At 41.3% G+C, this 20,855-nt stretch overlaps 4 protein-coding genes and 2 non-coding genes across 9 annotated transcripts; 3 read left to right on the top strand and 3 right to left on the bottom strand.

Moving 5' to 3' along the window:
* The first annotated feature begins 1,960 nt into the window (after nt 1–1,960).
* Nucleotides 1,961–3,303, top strand: LOC103994318 (glutathione transferase GST 23-like). The gene is made up of 2 exons (XM_009414643.3): nt 1,961–2,626; nt 2,692–3,303. Exons 1-2 carry the CDS (start codon nt 2,309–2,311, stop codon nt 3,151–3,153), a joined length of 780 nt encoding a protein of 259 aa, XP_009412918.2. The 5' UTR covers nt 1,961–2,308; the 3' UTR covers nt 3,154–3,303.
* Nucleotides 3,304–3,574: 271 nt separating this feature from the next.
* On the top strand, nt 3,575–7,284 carry LOC135587121 (uncharacterized). Its single transcript, XM_065078146.1, has 3 exons — nt 3,575–4,317; nt 5,554–5,717; nt 5,930–7,284. The coding sequence occupies exons 1-3, from the start codon at nt 3,714–3,716 to the stop codon at nt 7,019–7,021; spliced, it is 1,860 nt and encodes a 619-aa protein (XP_064934218.1). The 5' UTR covers nt 3,575–3,713; the 3' UTR covers nt 7,022–7,284.
* A 1,802-nt stretch (nt 7,285–9,086) lies between these two features.
* LOC135582034 (probable mediator of RNA polymerase II transcription subunit 26b) lies at nt 9,087–12,690 on the bottom strand. 2 transcript variants are annotated; one of them, XM_065078145.1, is made up of 9 exons: nt 11,711–12,690; nt 11,515–11,583; nt 11,285–11,367; nt 10,804–10,856; nt 10,603–10,721; nt 10,455–10,482; nt 9,907–10,358; nt 9,741–9,828; nt 9,087–9,636 (listed from the first exon to the last, which is right to left on the bottom strand). In XM_065078145.1, exons 1-9 carry the CDS (start codon nt 12,125–12,127, stop codon nt 9,515–9,517), a joined length of 1,431 nt encoding a protein of 476 aa, XP_064934217.1. In that variant the 5' UTR covers nt 12,128–12,690; the 3' UTR covers nt 9,087–9,514. The 2 variants fall into 2 exon arrangements, with proteins under 2 accessions (XP_064934217.1, XP_064934216.1); XM_065078144.1 differs by having other exon boundaries at nt 9,088–9,636; nt 9,741–9,831.
* Nucleotides 12,691–15,134: 2,444 nt separating this feature from the next.
* Nucleotides 15,135–19,061, top strand: LOC135587120 (uncharacterized). Of its 3 annotated transcripts, none has more exons than XM_065078142.1 (7): nt 15,135–15,308; nt 15,390–15,457; nt 16,636–16,737; nt 16,811–16,884; nt 17,221–17,275; nt 17,428–17,712; nt 18,728–19,061. In XM_065078142.1, exons 1-6 carry the CDS (start codon nt 15,178–15,180, stop codon nt 17,601–17,603), a joined length of 606 nt encoding a protein of 201 aa, XP_064934214.1. In that variant the 5' UTR covers nt 15,135–15,177; the 3' UTR covers nt 17,604–17,712; nt 18,728–19,061. The 3 variants fall into 3 exon arrangements, with proteins under 3 accessions (XP_064934214.1, XP_064934213.1, XP_064934215.1); XM_065078141.1 differs by having other exon boundaries at nt 16,618–16,737; XM_065078143.1 differs by lacking the exon at nt 18,728–19,061 and having other exon boundaries at nt 16,618–16,737; nt 16,811–16,889; nt 17,428–17,478.
* Nucleotides 19,062–19,990: 929 nt separating this feature from the next.
* Nucleotides 19,991–20,063, bottom strand: TRNAA-AGC (transfer RNA alanine (anticodon AGC)). Its single transcript has one exon. It is a non-coding gene; the product is annotated as a tRNA-Ala (tRNA).
* A 306-nt stretch (nt 20,064–20,369) lies between these two features.
* TRNAA-AGC (transfer RNA alanine (anticodon AGC)) lies at nt 20,370–20,442 on the bottom strand. The gene has a single exon. It is a non-coding gene; the product is annotated as a tRNA-Ala (tRNA).
* Between the last annotated feature and the right edge of the window lie 413 nt (nt 20,443–20,855).

Raw genomic sequence — 20,855 nt, 5'->3', positions numbered from 1 at the left:
AGAGTGACGTGCTGGCCGTGGCTAAGGCATCAAGACAAGCATGCGAAGAGGGTAAACAGATGCAGACGATTCCTCCGTGGCTGGGCTCAATACCCAGCAACAAGTGTGGGAAAGGAATGCCGGTCCCCTCTGCCGGAAACTGATGCCAAGTCCACAGTGGGTCACCAAGCATCCACACAACAGGTGAGAAGAGCAAAAGGAAGTGCAGGCAATTCCACCTCTTGTAATTAAGATCCATCATGACATGCAGAAACGAAGAAGAGTAAAATCTGTGCAAGTCCAACCCGAGAAGACATGTTTCCCACTTCGCATCATGAGACCAGAAGAAGAGTCAGTAGTTTACTGGAGACCGCCTGAGTCTGCCAAAAAAGAAAGGAGAATGCCAGCGTTTCAATCTGAACCTTATCAATAAGAATAGCAAGTTAGACAAGGAGAAGTGGTTGATTTGCTGCAACAAGGACAAGAAATGAGGAGGGGAGGAGGAAGAAGTCTGACTTCTCTTAACCCACTGCACGCAGAAAAACAATGCTTGGTCCACTCCTGGAGCATTTTTCTAATGGTGACATGCAATTCACTGCATTGCTTGGCCCATCAGACTCTTGGATACTTCTTTTCTTGAGCAATAGCTTCTTACTACAATTCTCAGTCACTGACTTCCATGAAGAAAGCCTAGTAGCCAATTATATGTTGGATTTAGATGATAGTTTCTATGTTTTTGGCAATATATTAAACAGATGAAAGCTTAAAAGGAGACAACAACAAAAAAAGAAAGGAAGAGTAGAGGAGAAGAAATGTACTTATGTTCTTGGTTATTGATTGGTAGCAAGAGATTGGTTTGCAGTTCTTATATAACCTGAGAGATTTCTGCAGTCCAAAAATTCCTTGTTCCATCAAACTGTCATCAGAACTAGTGCTGATTGCTTGTGTTGTGTATGCGTGCAAACCTGCATGCACATCCCCATGGACAGAGAGCTCTGCTCTGTTCCCTTCAAAGGGAGACTCGTCTGGTCCACTCAAGCAATAGCTCTCGTGGTGAGCGCAAGCCACTTCCGTGCCATTGAGAACAAAAGAGTGGGCTCTGTCAGCTCCTTTGTCCGGCAATGTCCTATAAAGGGTACAGAGAAAAACTGCAGCAATTGGCAGCAGCAGCAGCAGTGGAAGTCGAGGAATGGGCTCCAGTAAAAAGTGCATCACTCTGCTCCCCATCCTTACCTTGGAACAGTGCCACTGAGCCATCAGTGTTAGGAGAAGAGAGATTCCCATCCAAAGAAGAGAAGTTTCTTGCTTTACTCATCTCAGGCAGCATTCATCACCGAGCCCGCAGCGAACAGGGTGAACAGTGAGAGATGAGAAGACGTGGGGGGTGGTAGGAATCAGAATATCTCTACGGAAAGATGGATGTGGCCATGAAAGGCCCCCCCCCACACCCACTATCTTCCTATCCTTCTTTTGCTGTGTGGAATTGACGTGAACGAGGGTTTACAGGGCGACCTACCGTCGCCTGCCTGTGGCTGTGCCAGGACAGGGGAGCTGGTGACCTTCGTCCTCCACACGTTACCCCCTTCCCCCCCACTCGACGTGGGGTTGCGTTAAAGCTCTGTTTCCACTAAGAGCTACTGCTCCTTTAAGTGGTGTTGGTGTCGTGTTGTGGATGAGAGCGTTTGGAGCAGGATGAAGACAGGGCAAAATGAGATATCATGCAGAAGTGTCCCATGGACGGACAGGAACTTTTCCATGGCTGGTCATAACCATGTTTGATCTTGGCGATCTTTATACTTAGAGAGAGAGAGAGAGTCTTTGATCTTGTGTACTCCGATGGAGCTTTGCCTTTGCTAATGATCGCAACATCTCATTGGCGTATGTGGCCAAGTACAGACAAGCGTACCATGCAGCAGGCAGAAATGGTGGTAGACTTCCCCTCCCCCTCCCCTCATAATGCTATGCCACTCCACCTGACTCCATCCACATGCCTGGCTTACCTCCATCCTCCTCCTGCATGCCCACCTCTATGTGCTTGATCTGTGCTTCTCAACCTCTCCATATCTCTTTCAGATATGCACACAGTACTCATCTCCTTTGGTCATAATCACCATTTTAGTCCAGTTTGTTTTCTGTCTCTGAAGGAATTAAGTTCAGAAACAATCTATTACAAGTCTTCCAAGTGATCGATATTAGGGTTTCTGCGTGTGACACACACACTAACCTCCCTTCTACTTCTATAAAAAGGCTTTAAAGCTTCTGAGCCATACAAGAGATCAAGAGAAGCATCGACCCCTTGCCTTCTCCTTCCTTCCAAGGATCGGCATTGATGGATCAGCACTCCTCTCTTAAGCTCCTCGGCTCATGGGCCGACTCCCACACCCACCGCGTCCAGCTCGCTCTCAAGCTCAAAGGCTTGGAGTTCGACTACCAGGAGGAGGACGTCGTCAACGTCAGCCCCGCCCTCGTCCTCCACAACCCCGTGTACAAGAAGGTCCCTGTCCTCCTCCATAAAGACCGCCCCGTCGTCGAGTCCGTCATCATCCTCCAGTACATCGACGAGACCTGGGCCGGCAACCCGCTTACGCCCGCCGACCCCTTCGAGCGCGCCGTTGCCCGCTTCTGGTGCCACTTCGCTGAGGATAAGGTGATCCCATCTACGCTCACGTCCAAATTGGATTTATCCTTAGCTTGGGCCTGTTGCAAATGCAGCTTGCGCCGGCGGTCGGAGCGGTGTTTTCGTCGTCAGGCGAAGGCCAGAAGGCGGCCGTCGACCAAGTCCACGAGAACCTGAAGCTACTCGAGTGCGAGATAAGGGACGGTGCATTCAAGGGCAGGAGGTTCTTTGGAGGCGACAAGATCGGTCTGTTGGACATCGTCCTCGGGTGCGGCTCCTACTGGCTCGCCGTGTTCGAAGAAGTGATGGAGGTGAAGCTCGTCGACCCTGAATCCTTCCCTGCGTTCCATGCATGGCTGCGAGACTTCGAGGAGCAGAATGAGGTGAAGGAGACCATTCCGGCCATCGACAAGTTGCTCGAGTATGCCAGAGGCGTCCGGCAAATGATGCTGAGCCTCAGTAGTAGCACAAGCACCAGCGTTCCTGCTACTGCTGCTGCCAACGCCACCGGCAACGATGATGTTGCTGTTGACGCCATTGACGGTAGCAGTGGCTGATGAGTTAGGCCTTGCTGGGATCAATCTGTTTTCAGTAGGATGCAGTGCAGTGTCTCTTTGTAGTATGTTCATCGTTTGTTGCGTGAAGTCATGAGATCCGATCGATGTTCTACATCTAGTATCTAGTAATCAAGATTTAAGGTTTGGTCATGTGGAAGTCTCTGTTGGTGATCGACCTTCTACAGGTTTATGTCGTCTCCAGTCCGTCAACCTTACGAGCATGTACACTGGTATCCGGCAAAGTGAACGGTGCTCGGTCCGTACAACTCGGCAATAAAAGTGATAGCTGCTGCTATTTATTAGGACAGTATCTGATTCTAATTTGTCCTATTATTAGGACCCGACCCAAGCTTGAGTTGAACCAAACAGCGAGTCCATTGAACCGGGAAGAGGGGGAAAGGAAAGAAATGAACCGGGCAAAATTTACCGGCCTGCGATCGATGGGGGACTTCAGATCTCTACCACTCCCGTCGGGCTGCGCTCCAAGCAAGGAGGAGGAGGAGGAGAAGTGCGTCCTCGAGCGGACGATCGGTAGATGATTCCTTCAAACGCTATCCCCAATGATTAGTTCCCAAAGAATGCAACCCAAGCGGAGGCCGCTCCTTCCCCTCCTCTTCTTCCTCTCCTTCTCTGCCCTCCTCCTCTTCTTCTACCACTCCTCATCCTCCTCCCTTCTCCTTTCATCAAGCCCCAACCCTAATCCTCGCTTCACGTTCATCATCAAGCTCCTCACATTCGACCGCATCGACTCGCTCCGTCGATGTCTCCGATCGCTCGCCGCCGCCGACTACACCGGTGACCGCGTCCACCTCCACGTCCTCGTAGACCACTTCCGCCCGCTCAATGGCTCCTCCGGCGCCATCCTCGACCGCAAGCTGGAGGAGTCGCGCCGGATCCTGTATCTCGTCGACCGCCTTCGCTGGCCCCACGGGGACAAGATCGTGCACTACCGGACGGCCAATGCCGGGCTGCAGGCCCAGTGGCTGGAGGCATGGTGGCCGAGCTCCGATGACGAGTTCGCCTTCGTGGTGGAGGACGACCTCGAGCTGTCCCCGCTGTACTACAAGTTCCTGAAAGGGCTGATCTTGAAGTACTACTACGACCCGGCGAACTACGATCCGTCCATCTATGGGGCGTCTCTGCAGCGGCCGAGGTTCGTTGCTGGTATGATGATGAACCCTTTTCCTCTCTTCGTGTTATAGCTTATGCCTAGTTCTTATGGAACCGACTTTTGGATGATCTTTCTGAGATGTTCAAGAAAGCAATTCGTGGGATTAATTTAGGCAGGAAAATGACATGATATACAAGTTCAGAAGGATTTAGGTTTGTCAAAGTTGGCACTTTTATCACATAGTACACCATCTTGCCTTATTGTAGTCTATAATATTCATCAATATCATATATCTACAGAACTGCTCGATGGAATCATACAAATCTGTTGCGCATTCAATAAACTTATCTAGTTTTTCATCCAGCTTAACCCTGCCTTTAAGGCCAGGGTGTATTCCAATTGGGATTTCTTGTCTTCGTCTTCTTCTTCTTCTAATTAATTATGTTGCTGATCTTGACACCATCGTATCAGATTTCAGGTTGAAAATTTACTTTCGAATATTTGGTTGCGGTCATCATAAAGTAAGAAGCCATAAGTTAAACTCCTATTACAGTGTCATCTATATAGATGCTGATGCATTTTCACCAGATACTTTGAGCAGTTCGTTGATTGCCTTTTAGGTATATACCTACTTTTCATTTATTAGTGCACTATTGCTGCCATGTTATTGCATATGTTGTTGCAAAATTTCTCTTGGAATTCTGTTCAATCAGAAGTATCAACTCAATGGAGTTAAAGAAGATATAGGGAGTTCAGTTTTCTCAATGGAGATTAACCTTCTTCAAATGTTTGGACTCCTTATATCTCTTTGCTATGTCATGAAAGCTGGATTCACCTCCTTCCATGGAATATCCTCGAGTTGCAGGACACACTTCTTTATTCTCATAGCAACCAGATTATAATCTTTTTTGTTTTTGAAAGACCATTTCTTTCGTTGATTTGTAAGTATTTTCTACCAGTCGGACTTGCTTCTCTTTTTTTTAAAGTTGGATGGTTGGATTTGCAACAATGGGCAATTTTAGTTTTGCTTGTTATGATTTGTTTCGTTGAACTATATATCAGTCTGGAGCAGTTACAGAGTGGTTTTGTGGACGATGATAACAAAGCAGTAGATGAGGGTGCAAGCATTATTTAATTGCATTCTTTGCCTTCATTTTCTTCACCATAGAAGTCTGGTGTGCACTCCACAGTTATTTCTGAAACCAATTTCTTGTTACTTTTTTGTGAACGCAAAGGTTTGGCTTATGGCTTATGGTACATGTATGACTCTCATTATATACAAATTACAGGTAAAAATGGAAACAAGCTGCAAGTGGGCAGTGAAACACGAATTTTCTTATACCAGATGGTTGGCACATGGGGTCAGCTTCTTTTTCCAAAACCATGGAAGGAATTCCGCCTGTGGTATGATGAGCACAAATCCAAAGAAATCAAACCAATTCTTCAAGGCATGGTAATCTTATTTGTTGTGAGCAGCAAAAGAAGTTTTGCTAAAGTTTTTGAGTACAGGAGATTTTCCGAATAAAAGGAGCCTCATTGGCACACTAAGGACTCCTTACTTTAAAATTTTGCATTCTCCTTCTGTCCTATTATTTCATGTTTTGGCGTATCAACTATTACAAGAATGTCATCTCTTATCCTTCATTCTTTTTGCTATATTTGCAGGTGACAACAGGATGGTACAAAAGGTTTGGCGAGAGAATTTGGACTCCTTGGTTCATCAAATTCATCCATTCCCGAGGGTACTACAATATCTATACAAACTTTGAACAAGAAAGAGCACTCAGCATCTCTCACAGGGATGCAGGTGTAAATTATGGGAAGACGGTTGGTCCTGATTCAAGTTTGTTGGTAGATGAATCTCTTAGTTTCAATCTCTGGGAAGTGCCGCCACTGAGGAACTTAAAATGGTATGATTTCTGTTTCACAGAAACACTGCCAGGCAGAATTGTGAGCGACTTTAGTGGACTCAGGTCCTTACTATACTCCTTGAAGCAGCAGAAAACAATAATCGTAATAAGCTTGTACCAGACAACAGAGAGGATTGCTAAAAACTTGATTTGCAATCTTGAAAAAGCTGGTTCACTGAACTTCATTCTCCTTGGTGGCAATCTAGAGTTCTTGATTGACCTTGCCAGAAGAGGATATCCTGTAATCGATGCAGATCAGTTGATTTCTAGCATTAGGCACGACAAGTCAGTATATCATGAACATGAAACAGACATCATAAGGGAGATATGGGTTAAAGCCACTATAGTTCAGAAGTGCCTGGAATTAGGATATAACTTGTGGTTGATAGACGGTAACATGATTCCAGGTAGTGGCTCATTATCCGAGTTGCCGCATCCCTCCTATGACTTTGTTGTTGTAAAAGATGTGGGGCTGTTGTTTGTGAAGAGCTCTCCACCTTCCTTGAAGATGTGGAATGATGATTACATTCATAAGGTGGTGGCAGAATGCAAGTCCCTGACAGGAAGCAACTCCCACCTGATGGAACACAAGAATTTTGCGTATCTTGCTAGGAAAGCTTTAGATGATAATGCTGATGTGAGAGTTGATGACTCAGCCGTTGGTGTGAAATTAGGTGCTATCACCATGAACCGCACGGAGAGCAAAATGAACATGGTCTTCTGGTCTCAAGAGATGGCATCAGCTTTGGTACAGAAGGAGCTTGAAAGGCTGGGGATGTGGTCGATCGATGTGGATTCTTCATGTGTTTCTGTTGTTTGCCACAAGACACATAGAAGCCAGTTTTGAGTACCACAATCAATTTTCTGGTTCTTATGCTGTACAAAAGAGTCTGCAATGTCACCTAAACAACATCTTAAATGCAGGAGGAGGGCCATTTTTACATAGAGGTAAAGCCTGGAATCTCATTGCAGCCTTCAAACTGTGTTATATTTAGTGAGTTGTTGCTCCTCAAGTTGTGTGGTTGAACATGAGCAACCTGTACCCTATCACAAGAAACTACAAATCCTGCCGCCGACTTGTTGGTGAGTAGAACCAGCTGACAGCTTATACGTCTCTCCACCCTCCATTCCTTGTGATTCAAAGCACACTGTTCACATTCTCCCCCAAACAATAAATTAAGAGGAGAAACATATCAAAGAGAAAGAGACACAGGCAACCCAACTTGCTCTTTCTATCTCATTAGTGTTGATATGATATATTTTGGTATCATTCACGTTGATCCGGGTAAGCAGACACGACGATGCAGACGTAAAACTTCAAGTTCGATATGGCACGTAGCACACATGTGACAAGCGGTACTGCTCGTCGCCCCCTCCTTACGAACGTCATCGTCACGGTACAATCATCTCAGAAAACTCGAGGTGACGTCGTGCAGCGTCGATCCGTGCAGGTCGGTCAGCGCTCGCACAAAAGCTTAAATCGATCGCCCGAGAAGTTGATCATAGTTAATTGACCCTATATGGTCAACTCATCCTCGTAGGTATAAAAGCTAATCCAGGACACTCAACTCTCCTTAACTCCATAATACTGACTTGAACTTCGGAGGGATCGAGTCAGGAAATCTTCCTCCCGACCTCGATCTTTGTGTAGGAACCAACAACGAAGCAAAAGCAACCCGTCGAGGGAGAACCGCGCTCGGGAGATGACGCTTGGACCTAACCCGACTTGACGTCGACATGACCCGAGCATCCGCACGAGCAACCTTGTACATTCGGGATTAGATCGAACCATGTTGACACATCGACCACCGTATAAAGGTTCACCAACAAATGTCATGGTCCAGCTACACAATTTTGATGAGTTGGAAGGTGGAATCCCTAAAAAATGCGTGCAGTTCTGGATGTTATGTCACTCAAAATATCAAACATGTCATACGCATACGCAGAGTTAATGGAATTCAACATCAAGTAGCAGCTCTCACTTGCAAGTCCTTCAAATAACAAATATGCTCCTTGATCTTTTCTCTCTCTCTCTCTCTCTCTCTCTCTCTTTTCATTCACCCAAAGTGCTTTTCACAGAGTCGGCCAACCAACCACTCTGTTGTTTGAATGATTGCCATGTCAAAAGAGTGGTCAATAGTGCTCCACAACCTTTGTGTTGGATGTGATTATGGATGGCTGCGTCAGGTCTGATGTGGAAACTTCTTCTGGAAAAAAGTCAATTATGTGAAGCTAACTTTTGGACATCACATTGACGGTTAAATTTAACATTAACATCCGTATAATTCTTGTCGACATAATACCCACGAAACAACATAAGCTTTGAATTCTCAACCCCGAGAAACTGTCACAGTGCCGGCATTTTCTGTGGTGACCAAACCAAAGAGAAGCTGATTGATGAGTTGACTACCGGAACATAGCAGGAAGATGTGCCTTCTCCTGTTCATCGTGGACCAGCCAATTCTTCACTTTACCTTTCCTCTGCGGCCAAATCTTCTTTGGAGGAAAAGTTCCACCGAGAGGAGGATGAAGGAATACAGCATCAAAAAGAAGGAACATAGTGGGGAAAGCAGGCCACCGTCAAAGAAAGTGGCGCTGCCAATTAAATTCGGGGAGTTGGGTGTTCTTTTTATGGCCTTGGACTCCCATGCCACCATTAGAGGACAAGCTTTCATTGTGTTCTGTAGTTTCTATAAGAACAGAACACAGCAGCACAAGCAAAGCTTTTTGCAATGTGGTTTCACTTTTGGTTGACACAGAAACATTAGCTTGAATCTGATCGACAACCCCAACAACAAGAAACAGCAGTGATCTTAGCAACTGTGTCCAGTAAATCCCAGTGTGTAAAATAGGCTAAACCAGAATGCATTGCAGAATATGTCGTTTGTTACCAGATAATGAATGAAGTTGCCGCAACTACAAAATTGATCATCGCTGTAACCATAATCGACAATGTAATAATTGTACAAGAAGTGCAATGCAGCAGTTAGCCACCAAGAGATCATGCAAGAATCAGCCGAGGCATTCAGAGAAACTGCAACTGCGAGATGCTACCTGAAACGCGTTGCTTTTACGTCGTAAAGGAGAGATCGAGAAACACAGAAATGTGATGGGTTTGTCGAATTCTGTACATGATCAGCAATTTATCTCAGATTAATGTACACCTGGTTCTACATAAATGTCGACATTCCGGCTTCCTGAGTGCCCTCTTTATGGTGATACATGATTAAGGTGTCAGTACCATATGCAAGGAAAATGCAGCGAGCTGTGGTTCTTCCTTTGAATGAGAAAGGAACGCCATTGGCTGCAATTCCAAACTCCGATTGGATAATTGACTGAACTATTGCCGGCCATTTGCCCGATTCCTAAAGTGGCTTCGGGATTTCGGAACAGGCTGGCTGTTGTGTGCCTGCTTTGGAATATCATGCAACTCCATTACTTGTATTGTACGCTGCTTTTTTGCTGCATCATATGAAACATACGCCATGAATCAGATTAACTTCTACAATTGCGCCATGAGAAAAAGTTGTGAGCAACTGATCGAAGCTTATAAGTAAAAAACGAACCATTTTCTGCTTGCCGGTAGCCTTCGTGAAGCTTCCGCCTTACGACCTCCAGCTTAGCTTGGACAGAAGCTTCTTCGGAGTATTTTGACTTCTAATAAATGAAGAAGTTTCAGACTTTTTCAAAACCTATCATATTTCAAATTTCCATATGTTTCGTTAAACTTACGTCTTGCAGGATCATCGGTGGCATCCTTTTAAGTGCAGCAGTGTCTCGTTGTTGTTTAACTTTCGCCTCGCTGGATGCTTTCTGCTCAGGGGCGAGCTTTGCTGATTTGTCAGGTCCCGATTCAACAATCACAGCCTTGCTCTGTTTCCTTAGTATGCTTTGGGACGTTGCTTGCCAGACACAGATTTCATGAAGCTCTGGTTGCCTCATTTCTAATTCTCGTCTTCTCATATGCAACTTATCTTCTGGAATAGCTGATTGCCATGGCTCTCGCCTCCTTACATGTCCCTTCTCTTTTACAAAGTTAGATTGTTGCGGACCTCGCCTCATCTCTCGCTTCTCTTCTTGAGCAACAAGTAGTTGCATAGGCTGTTGTTTCTTTAATATTTCATAGTTTGTAGGCTTCGTTCCATTTTCCCACCCTTCGTCAGACTCCCCAGTGTTTCTAAAATCTGCAGCGAATTGCCAGCACAAGGATGATACCATAAATCAGAAAATTAACAAAAAAAGGAAACCCAGAAGGTAATCCGAAAAGCCCCAGTACTCACTTCCGTCATCATCCATTCCGTCAAAGAACTTCAAGACCCAAGAGTAAAAAGACGCATAAAATGGCACCCAATTAGCGCACGAAAAGGTGGAACATTATATCAATTGTAAAGAATAGAGCAACGGTGCTACAAATATTTCATATCGTACCTTCGAGAGTTGGATGGAAGTTGTCTGAGTAGCAAATAGTGCTCCCTCGTCTAATGGAGGAGAAGGAAGCCCTTCCTCATCATCGATAACAGAAGGAGTTACAGAGTCTGGAGAGTTACCTGTAAATCACAAGTTCATAATCACATATGAGAGATCATAAATGTATATCTGTGCCAGACATGAGACGAACATATAACATACCGGCAACGGCAGCGGCAGCACTGACCCATTCATCAACCAAAACCTTCCAACCACTGCAACCCAAACATAAACCCAAGCGATTAGAAAAGTCTAAGAACAATTTGTATATGCACCTCTTAACCGGAAACAATTTTGCTTCCTTTTTATCTTTCACTAAATGGAAGCGCACGACCGAGTATCGAACAGGTAAAACGCATCCAACATCCAATGCAAAAGAAACTGAAGAAACCATTTCTGATTCCCGCAAGACCAAATGCATCAGTCTAAACTCAGATTTAAAAATCTTCTGATCACACACAATGCAAAGTGCAATTGTATACTTGACCTAAAGAAAGAAAGGATCACAAACTATCCACAAGCAACAAAAACATCTTAAACTTGGATCCGTTCTGAAATAAAGAACAGTGCACTAAACTCTATAGAATATATCATTTGCTCTACCACCATCAGTAAACCATATCATACGACAAGAGAAACTCACTCGATGAGAGTGCGAACCAGGTGGCGAATTTGCTTCGAGTTGTGTTTACGCAGGCCATTAACAGCCCTTCCGATCTCAGTCGCCTAACAACCAAAAGAAACCAAAACAGATCAATGATGCAAAGGAGTTACAAGCACTTTGAAATCATCAAATTGCTGCAATAATCTACGCATCCTGATCCTGAGTCCAACATAGAACAAAAGGGATAGAGAGGAATGCAAGATCAACACCTTGAGGACATCAACAGAAAGCTCCATCAGTTGCAGCCTCCTTAAAGACTCCAACAAGACAGCATCAGACTGCAAAGAAGCATCAGCAAGCTCAAGCTCAATGGTACTCCACCAACATCACACATCTAAATGCGGCCAATTTACATTCTCTGGATCATAATGCAATACTAAATCGATGAAAAGCCACACAAATTACCTCATCGTGTTGGTTTCCGAGGATCTCTTTGATCCTCATGACCTCTCCAACAATCTGGCCCTCCTCTTCGATCTCCTCGGTGAGCGCCTCCGCCTCGTCATACGTGTAGTTGCTCACCGCCCGATTCAAGGACTCGGGCCCGTCGTTGCTGCTGTCCGCCTTGCTCTCCTTCTCTCCGAGCCTCCTCATGCTGCCGTCCCCCTCGGCCCCTCTCAGCTCGACGCGGTCACAGCCGAAGCACCGCGGCAGCAGCGCGGCGAAGAGCTTCTCCACGATCTGATCCCTCCTGCTCCGGAACTGCCGGGGGCAATCCGACGCCGCCACCAGGATCGCTTGCTCGATGACCTCGAAGATGTCGGAGTTGGCGCTTCGGAAGAACTTCCTCCAGTAATCAACCGACCCGGACGAGCTCGCCATGGTGGCGACGGCGAGGACACCGGCGAAGAACGACCCGACGTATACGAGGGCAAATCCGTCTCACCAGAGCAGTCCGCGGCAGAAATCGACTCCAAGAACGAATCTTGGCCGCCGGCTCCGAGACCGGTGACCGGAAAAACTAATGGGGTACAAATCTTTTCGCCGATCAACGGCGGTTCCGATGGGCACAACCGAGACCACGCGAAATAGACAACGGAAAGATCCGACCTTTCCGACAATCCACATGCAGTGCCAATCAATCCCACCTTCCGGAACTCAAAATTACTAACGTGAGATTACAGGGTAATGACAACCGGTCCGATTTGTTCCCGTCCCAAAGGAGACCAGAACCCGATTGCGCGGCGGCGGTTCCCGGTCGCACGACGATATCTTCTTCATCAAACCTCCACACACACACAAACGGACCACTTCTCTCTCCTTTCCACCCCTTGCGACAAAACCAAAACCGCCATAAGAGGTAAAGAACACACTTGAACCCAAGACCACATTACCCACAGACTCCTCTCTCTCTCTCTCTCTACAGGACACCGAATCCAACCGCGCAGTGTTGTCGTCTGCACCGTAAAAGTCCGGCCTTTTTTGGTGTCAGCTGGGGATTGAAATGGTACTTTTATGATTACATCCCTAAGGACTTCAAAATTACAATTTAAGAAAAATCTTCGGCACTATTCACCGTCTGTACTTTATGGTACTTTCAGGCCACGAACCGTTGGTCTTCGTCGTTGACTCGGACAACTGTGCGGTCGTGATCCGTTCGGTGTCCTTGAACAGATGAAGGATCAAACGGTTCGGATCTGTGACCGATGAATGGACGGACAGTGATATATATATATATATATATATAACCAACGATAGCTAACAGTTTTATCGGAAATATTTTGGATATTCTCATAGATATTAAAATAATTCCGAAGTAGATGGATGAATTCTTGGAAAAACATATCCATAGATATCTTTATTTTTATATATTCTAAAAACACTTTTTATTTATCATAATTCTTGAAATGTCTTCTAACAATACAATTAGAGCATGTAATCAGGGGATAAATAAATCTAATCATAATGTATGAGATTTACCTGTTGTTAGTTACCGTATTTTTAAATATACCTTTAAGTATTTTTATTTATTTAGAAAGAAAAATAACTATATTATTTTTAAATAATACGATAATTTTTAAAAATATTTGTATCGATGAATCGATTCATGAAATAGATTGATCGATCAAAAATATGAGAGCTACTATTGTATATTATCAAGAATATTATAGGAAATATAATGTAAAGGAACATCGATCAATTGAAAAATATGAAGAAAAAAAAGAGTCATCTTAAAAAAAAGATATTATTTTTAAAAATTTATTATATATATTATTTTATTATTATTAACGATGACGACGACGACGATGAAGATATCTAAAGCTGAATCAATGTTATAAAAATAAAATTTCGATAAAGGAAGACATGTCGTATTTGATTCTTGCTCATCAATGACGGATGACGATACACATAATATTTTTCTTATAATAGTAATAGATGGGCTCAAGCTACATTTTTATTATTCTTAGACTAATTTCTTATAATTTCTTATACAAATACAGTAAGGATAAAAAAAACATTTCCTAATAATTAATAAAAATATCAATAATACGAAGGTAAACTAGTGGGAAGAGGGATCAACCTAAATAAATAGAAAAAAAAAAGGAATAACTTTCTTGAGGAATACACGACAGATTCCTTTGGATCATATCAGAATGTCCATTTTCCATACATTATTCCCTCTTACGACAACCACTCATAAAGGAAAGGGATCGTATTGGATTCCTACTATTGATAATAAACCTAAAATTACGACAACCACCAGATTGTTCATAGTATATATATATATGGAATCAAGTTTTTGGTGAATCTATCGAACCAGGTGGGAGAAACGGTACTGCTTTCCTCAAGATTCGGGCTGGTGGGGATGGAAATGTTGTCTTCGAGATTCTGGTGGTGATAGGAAATCATCTCAGCGTCCTCTCCGAGTACTATTTGATGGCAAAGTCGAATCCATTTTATGTGTCCTTTGTTCTTGGTATCAATTCAGAATACTGATGGACCTCATGTAAATATAATTAAATATATATACATAGTAGTTATATCTAGATCATTTGGTCGATCGGTCATTGGTGCGATCCATAGGCTCGCGAAGAATTGTCCGCTTTGAGCGATGGCGTACTCCATAGTTTTATCCTTTCGAAACATGTAAGCTTCAAAAGGTGCCTCTGAGGGTAAAAAAGATTTGATAGACTTTTGAACCCTTAGGCCTTATTGTGAGGCTCCTTATGAGAACTGACAAGGATCCATATGGAATTTGGAGCGTTCAGAGGCACAACATAAACTTTTCCAATATCTTTTTTATTTATATTTATATGTTACTCGATGTGGGTGGTACAGGCAAAGGGCGAGTTTTTGAAAGAAAAAACAAAAAAAGACGTAGACATAGTTTTTAATTTTTCTTTATTTATTTTTTTAACATAATAAATACCTCTAGTCATCGTTCGATTTTACCCCATCGCTTTCATGCGATAATTGACGATAGCAAGATTGCTCTTACCACAATGATGATGGTGTCGCTATCATCTTGACGGAGAGTGAATGATGTCGAGATCTAATAGTCTAACTTCATAATCGAGAGGTCGAATCCTGAGTTGAAGGTGGAGGGAGAGAATACATGAAGGAAATAAGAGCGAGGATAGTGGGTGAAGGACGAACTCTCGCGAGCACCATCCAACTCGATCATCGTCACATTCTATCAATAGTTCGATCTTTAATTATTGTTCTAGATCATTTGATGCCTTAGGTGAAGGAGTCTCACGATAGAATAAAGACGAAGGTAGCGAGATAGAGATGATAGGACCGAGGTATATCCTATAAATGAAAAGAAAAACAAAAACACGAAATATTTTTCTTATATCAAAGCCCAAAACCATAAACCGAACCAAATGGGGGCGGTCCATCCCCCCCAACACTCGGAAGAGGGGTTTCGTATGCTTCTGCTGCGGTGCGACGGCGATTGCGGTAGCTTGACGAGGCGACTGACGCAGCAGAGACAGATGGAAGACGGAGACGACGATACGGTCTGCTTAGGCGAATCCTCGTTCTTCTTCGTCAATCGCGAGTATTTCTCCCTCCACCCGTGTTCGTCTCTTCGTCTCATCCTCTGTTTGGTTCCTCGTAAACCCTCATTCTCTCGTTGCAGCTATGAGCTCACCACCTTCACGTTTGGGTCTCATTCTCTCGAGCTCCTCTGTCTTCGCTCTGCTTCCAGTAAGTGCCACATTACTTGTCTCTTCTTTTTGCCTTCTCTTTGTAAGCGTATGCTCACTTATACATTTCGATCTATTTCATCATGTAATACACAAAGTTATCTCTTTTATTCTGTATTTAATTAAGATGCTATCTTGGTAGAATATGAACACCTAATCCTCAAAAGTAATCATTTCTTTTCAGTACCAGAGTCTTTTGGAAGTAAATCTCTGGGAAAAATAGGAGTTTTTGTATTTATGTCCTCACATAATGTACAAAACAAAAGTAAAAACTTGGTTTTAAACCATTGATCAACTTATCAGAATCTACTGCCATGGGAGTGCCTAATTTACTACAATCAGCTCATGTGGTTCTTGCTGATTATATGGTATTCTCTACGGTCCGCAATGTCATCTCATAGCCTTTAATCCGGTCCACTCAAATATGACAACTCATGCACATGTTCCTTGGACAAAGTTAAAACTGTTTCAAGGTGATTTTCTTCATGATCAAGGAATGCATTAAAGAGGTTAGTTACCAACTTGTAAAACACTTAGTTTCATAATTCCCTATGCATGAAGGATTGTTTCATGCACTAGTACTTATTTTGATGTTTTAGGACTAGAAAGGAGTTTAGAAACTGATGATATTGACATAAGTTCTCTTAGAGTTCTCTCTTAAACTCTGTATCTCTTGGATGTTTCCCTGAGTGGTGAGCCTTTTGTTTTCAATTATGTATCCTTATTTATTATCATTGGGGTGGTGAAATTTTTATATTCCTTTGTGATTTTAAACTTGTGGTGAGTTATTATTTGATTTTATTAAAGTATTATAGTGAGTTCGTTCTTTTTTTATCCGAAAACTTATTCCAGCAAATACAACTGTATTATCGGCTTTCTTTCAAAATCCATTCCGTATTACCCCCGTATCATTGCCAGAAACGATTCCTTAGTCTCAAGATTAACCTTAGAACTACTCGTCTCTGATGATTCCACAAGTTAAAATGCTTCTAGTTTCAAAGTAAGAAAAGTTTTATCCTCTATCTGTTCCTGATAATGGAACAAAGTACTGTGTACTTTGTGTGGTTGCAGTTTTGATTGTTTAGGAAAGACAAACACTAACTATATTTGAGACTTTGATGATTTTGTTTTGCTTATAGTAAGTCTATCGATTTCTGGCAGCCGACTTTGATCTTACAGGGCAATTAGTATGGCCTGGTGCAGTGTTGCTGAACAATTACCTTTCAGATAATGCTGGTATACTTAAAGGATGTTCAGTTATAGAGTTAGGCTCTGGAGTTGGTGAGCTGACAATGACTGTCTTTCTCCTCTTTAATCTTTCCTCTATTAGACTAAACATGCTTTTCTTTTTCAGGTGTTACAGGTATTTTATGTAGTAGATTCTGCCATGAGGTTGTACTAACTGATCACAATGAGGAAGTTCTTGAGGCAAGGTCCAAAAACCATCTAACCGGTACCTTGATACTGTTACATGCTTTAAGGCAAGGTCCAATATCAGGCCTTAACTAGAGAAGCTGTCTACCACGACAGTCTCTTAATGTGTCCATTTTAAATTATAGAAATGCAAAGAAAATGAAAATAGTCTCAATAGATAAAAAATGAAAACAGCTATGGTATACACCTTAAATCGATGAATCGAGAAAATATATTCAGTTGAAATGTGATTGAGAATTTCTAGAGGCATTTCTTTATGCACTTGGATCTTGTACATGTGCTGCTGTCTTTGTCGTGATTTTGTGAGAACTGATGTTTGTTCCCTCTTAGATAATGAGGAAAAATATAGAACTCCACTCAACTTCAGACACCCCAACATCTGCTGGTAAGATGTTTTAATTTTCGGTAAATTTGTTATGTATTGAAGGTTCATAGGAATCTGATGTCTTTTTAGTTATGGAGCATCTTTGACAAAAATAGTGGCATTTCTTTTGTATATACTTAAAATTGAGGTGGATTAATACATTTGGTTTGCAGTGTTAAGAGCTGAGAAACTAGAATGGGGAAATAGTGATCATTTGAGCAAAATTTTAGAGGAGTACCCTACAGGATTTGATCTTGTTCTTGGAGCTGATATCTATATCCTATATTTTTTGCAACCTTTTCTTTTGTTATTAAGCTGTCATGCTTTTTCTTTCCTTGACATTTTCTAAGCTTTCAGCAGTCCAGCATCCCTTTTCTTTTCAGTACTGTAGAGAAGCTTCTGCGTCACAGGGGTGGCGAGTGCAAATTTATACTGGCTTATGTGTCTCGTGCTAAGTTGTAAGTGTGTTCCTCATTGTCATCCTATGGCCATTACCTTTTCTTTCTTTTCTTTAAATTCATCTATAACTTGTTCTAACTCCATGTTGCTAACAATTACTTGTATGGCTCATGGGCATATACTGTTCACTCCATGAATAAGTCGATTTATCTTTGTTGCATAATTTTTTTTATTAAACACGCATTACACCATTTGTAATGCATCTCCACACCGCCTGATGAGTATTTGCCTCAAGAATTTCCAACTTTTGTTATTGTATTGATATTTTCTGAGGCAGAAATTATTACGATGCATCGGTTATGCGGGTTCTGATCTCTTACTTGGCTATAATAACTGTCGTGAGCTACATATCTAATGGTTGTAGACTGTCCAAATTGTATAATATATTTATCCTCATAGGTAATACAATTGAACTGTCCTATGTTCATGTTTGTTTTTTGTAGCATGAGATGCTAAGAACACTTGTTGACAAACTAAATGTTTGTATATGATAATAAATATTTGTATATGATAATAAATTTGTTGACAAACTAATTGTGTATATTTGACTAGAAAGTGTTGAATATTAATTAAGAGAGCAAAATGCAAGGAAAGAGAAAAAACATATACTTGAAAAATTAGGAAAGAGAGAACATAGTCAAGTAGCTGATTTTATTTATATTAATTTGGTCATTTGTAGATTTGGATTTCAAAGTGAAGACAGAAATCAACTCCATCCATATTGTATCAGTGTAGTTTTTATATGACAAATTACAATTCTTAATTCAGGCATTTAATATTCACACATGTGTAACATTTGACTCTGTGCTAATGGTGGACCTTCAGGGGTATTCCATCGTCACGCCTATTAGTTAGCAAAGTGGAATATTCATCATGTATACAATCAGTCATTTTTCTATTGCAAACCATTTCACGTTATACCTCTTTTTACTTGTGTTTCACAGTTTCGTAATATAACAACTGTTAGTGATTAATGACACGATTAATGATTATGCGCATGTCTTCTATTAACAGGATGGACGCTATGGTTGTCAATGAAGCTATCCGTCATGGGTTGCAGATCGACGAAGTGGATGGGACGAGATCAGTTGTTGCCAACCTTAAAGGAGTCATATTTGAGATAACCCTGAAGCGAGATTAAGATTATGTTAACAAGTGCATCTTCTTTGTCTACTTAAGAACAAAAATATGGTCAAATTATGGCAGCACTATGTTTCTTTTAAGAATCCACTACGAAAGTTATTGTCAATCTCAAAGGAGTCATATTTTAGATAACCCAGTGAGATTTTTGTTAACAAATGTATCTTCTTTTTCTATTCAGAATAAAAAAGATATTTAAATTATGACAGCATCATATTTCTTGAGTTCTATTGTTGTTTCTTTTGAGAATCCACTACGAAAGTTATTATCAATCTCAAAGGAGTCATATTTGAGATAACCCAGTGAGATTTTTGTTAACAAATGTATCTTCTTTTTCTATTCAGAATAAAAAAGATATTTAAATTATGACAGCATCATATTTCTTGAGTTCTATTGTCATAGATTTAATAAAATAAGAGATGCGGGATATCGATACCCATACCTTTTGCATGCTGAACAAGTGCTCTATTATCTGAGCTACATTCCCATAGATGATCTTATTTAGGAAAGAAAGAACATAGTCAAGTATATGATTTTATTTATATTAATTTGGTCATTTGTAGATTTGGATTTCGAGGTATTCATCGTTACACCTATTAGTTAGCAAAGTATTCATCATGTATACAATCCATTAGCAAAGTATTCGTCATTTTTTTTGCTGGAAACCATTCAAATTGTGGCTGCAATATGTTTTTTTTGCTGGAAACCATTCAAATTGTGGCTACAATCCCCGTACATCTCGCATGCCAAGCGAGCGCTCTACCATCTGAGCTACATCCCCATAATTTATTTTATTTAGGAAAGATAGAACATAGTCAAGTAAATGATTTTATTTATATTAATTTGATCATTTGTAAATTTGGATTTTAAAGTGAAGACATAAATCAACTCCATCCATATTGTATTAGTGTAGTTTTATATGACAAATTATAATTATTAATCTAGGTGTGTGTAATATTTCAAGAGTATTCCATCGTCACACCTATTAGTTAGCAAAGTGTAATATTCATCATGTATACAATCAATCATTTTTCTGCTACAAACCGTGCATCTTCTTTGTCTGTTCAGAATAAAAAAAGTTCATTAAATTATGACAACACCATATTTCTTGAGTTGTATTGTCATAGATTTAAAAACTGGAGATGCGGGGTATCGATCCCCGTACCTTTCGCATGCTAAGCGAGCGCTCTACCATCTGAGCTACATCCCCATAAATTATTTTATTTAGGAAAGATAGAACATAGTCAATTAAATGATTTTATTTATATTAATTTGGTCATTTGTAAATTTGGATTTCAAAGTGAAGACATAAATCAACTCCATCCATATTGTATTAGTGTAGTTTTATATGACAAATTATAATTATTAATCTAGGTGTGTGTAATATTTCAAGGGTATTACATCGTCACACCTATTAGTTAGCAAAGTGTAATATTCATCATGTATACAATCAGTCATTTTTCTGCTACAAACCAACACCATATTTCTTGAGTTGTATTGTCATAGATTTAAAAACCGGAGATGCGGGGTATCGATCCCCGTACCTCTCGCATGCTAAGCGAGCGCTCTACCATCTGAGCTACATCCCCATAAATTATTTTATTTAGGAAAGATAGAACATAGTCAATTAAATGATTTTATTTATATTAATTTGGTCATTTGTAAATTTGGATTTCAAAGTGAAGACATAAATCAACTCCATCCATATTGTATTAGTGTAGTTTTATATGACAAATTATAATTATTAATCTAGGTGTGTGTAATATTTCAGGGGTATTCCATCGTCACACCTATTAGTTAGCAAAGTGTAATATTCATCATTTATACAATCAAGTCATTTTTCTGCTACAAACAATTTCACGATGCATCTTCTTTAAAAAAATTGATTAAATTATGACAACATCATATTTCTTGAGTTGTATTGTCATAAATTTAAAACTAGAGATGCAGGGTATCGATCCCCGTATCTCTCGCATGCTAAGCGAGCGCTCTACCATCTGAG

The sequence above is a fragment of the Musa acuminata genome, chromosome BXJ1-8, assembly GCF_036884655.1.
Source record: "Musa acuminata AAA Group cultivar baxijiao chromosome BXJ1-8, Cavendish_Baxijiao_AAA, whole genome shotgun sequence".
Lineage (NCBI taxonomy): Eukaryota > Viridiplantae > Streptophyta > Magnoliopsida > Zingiberales > Musaceae > Musa > Musa acuminata.
The sequence above is the reverse complement of the archived record's forward strand: the minus strand, read 5'-3'. Positions and strand labels throughout refer to the sequence as shown.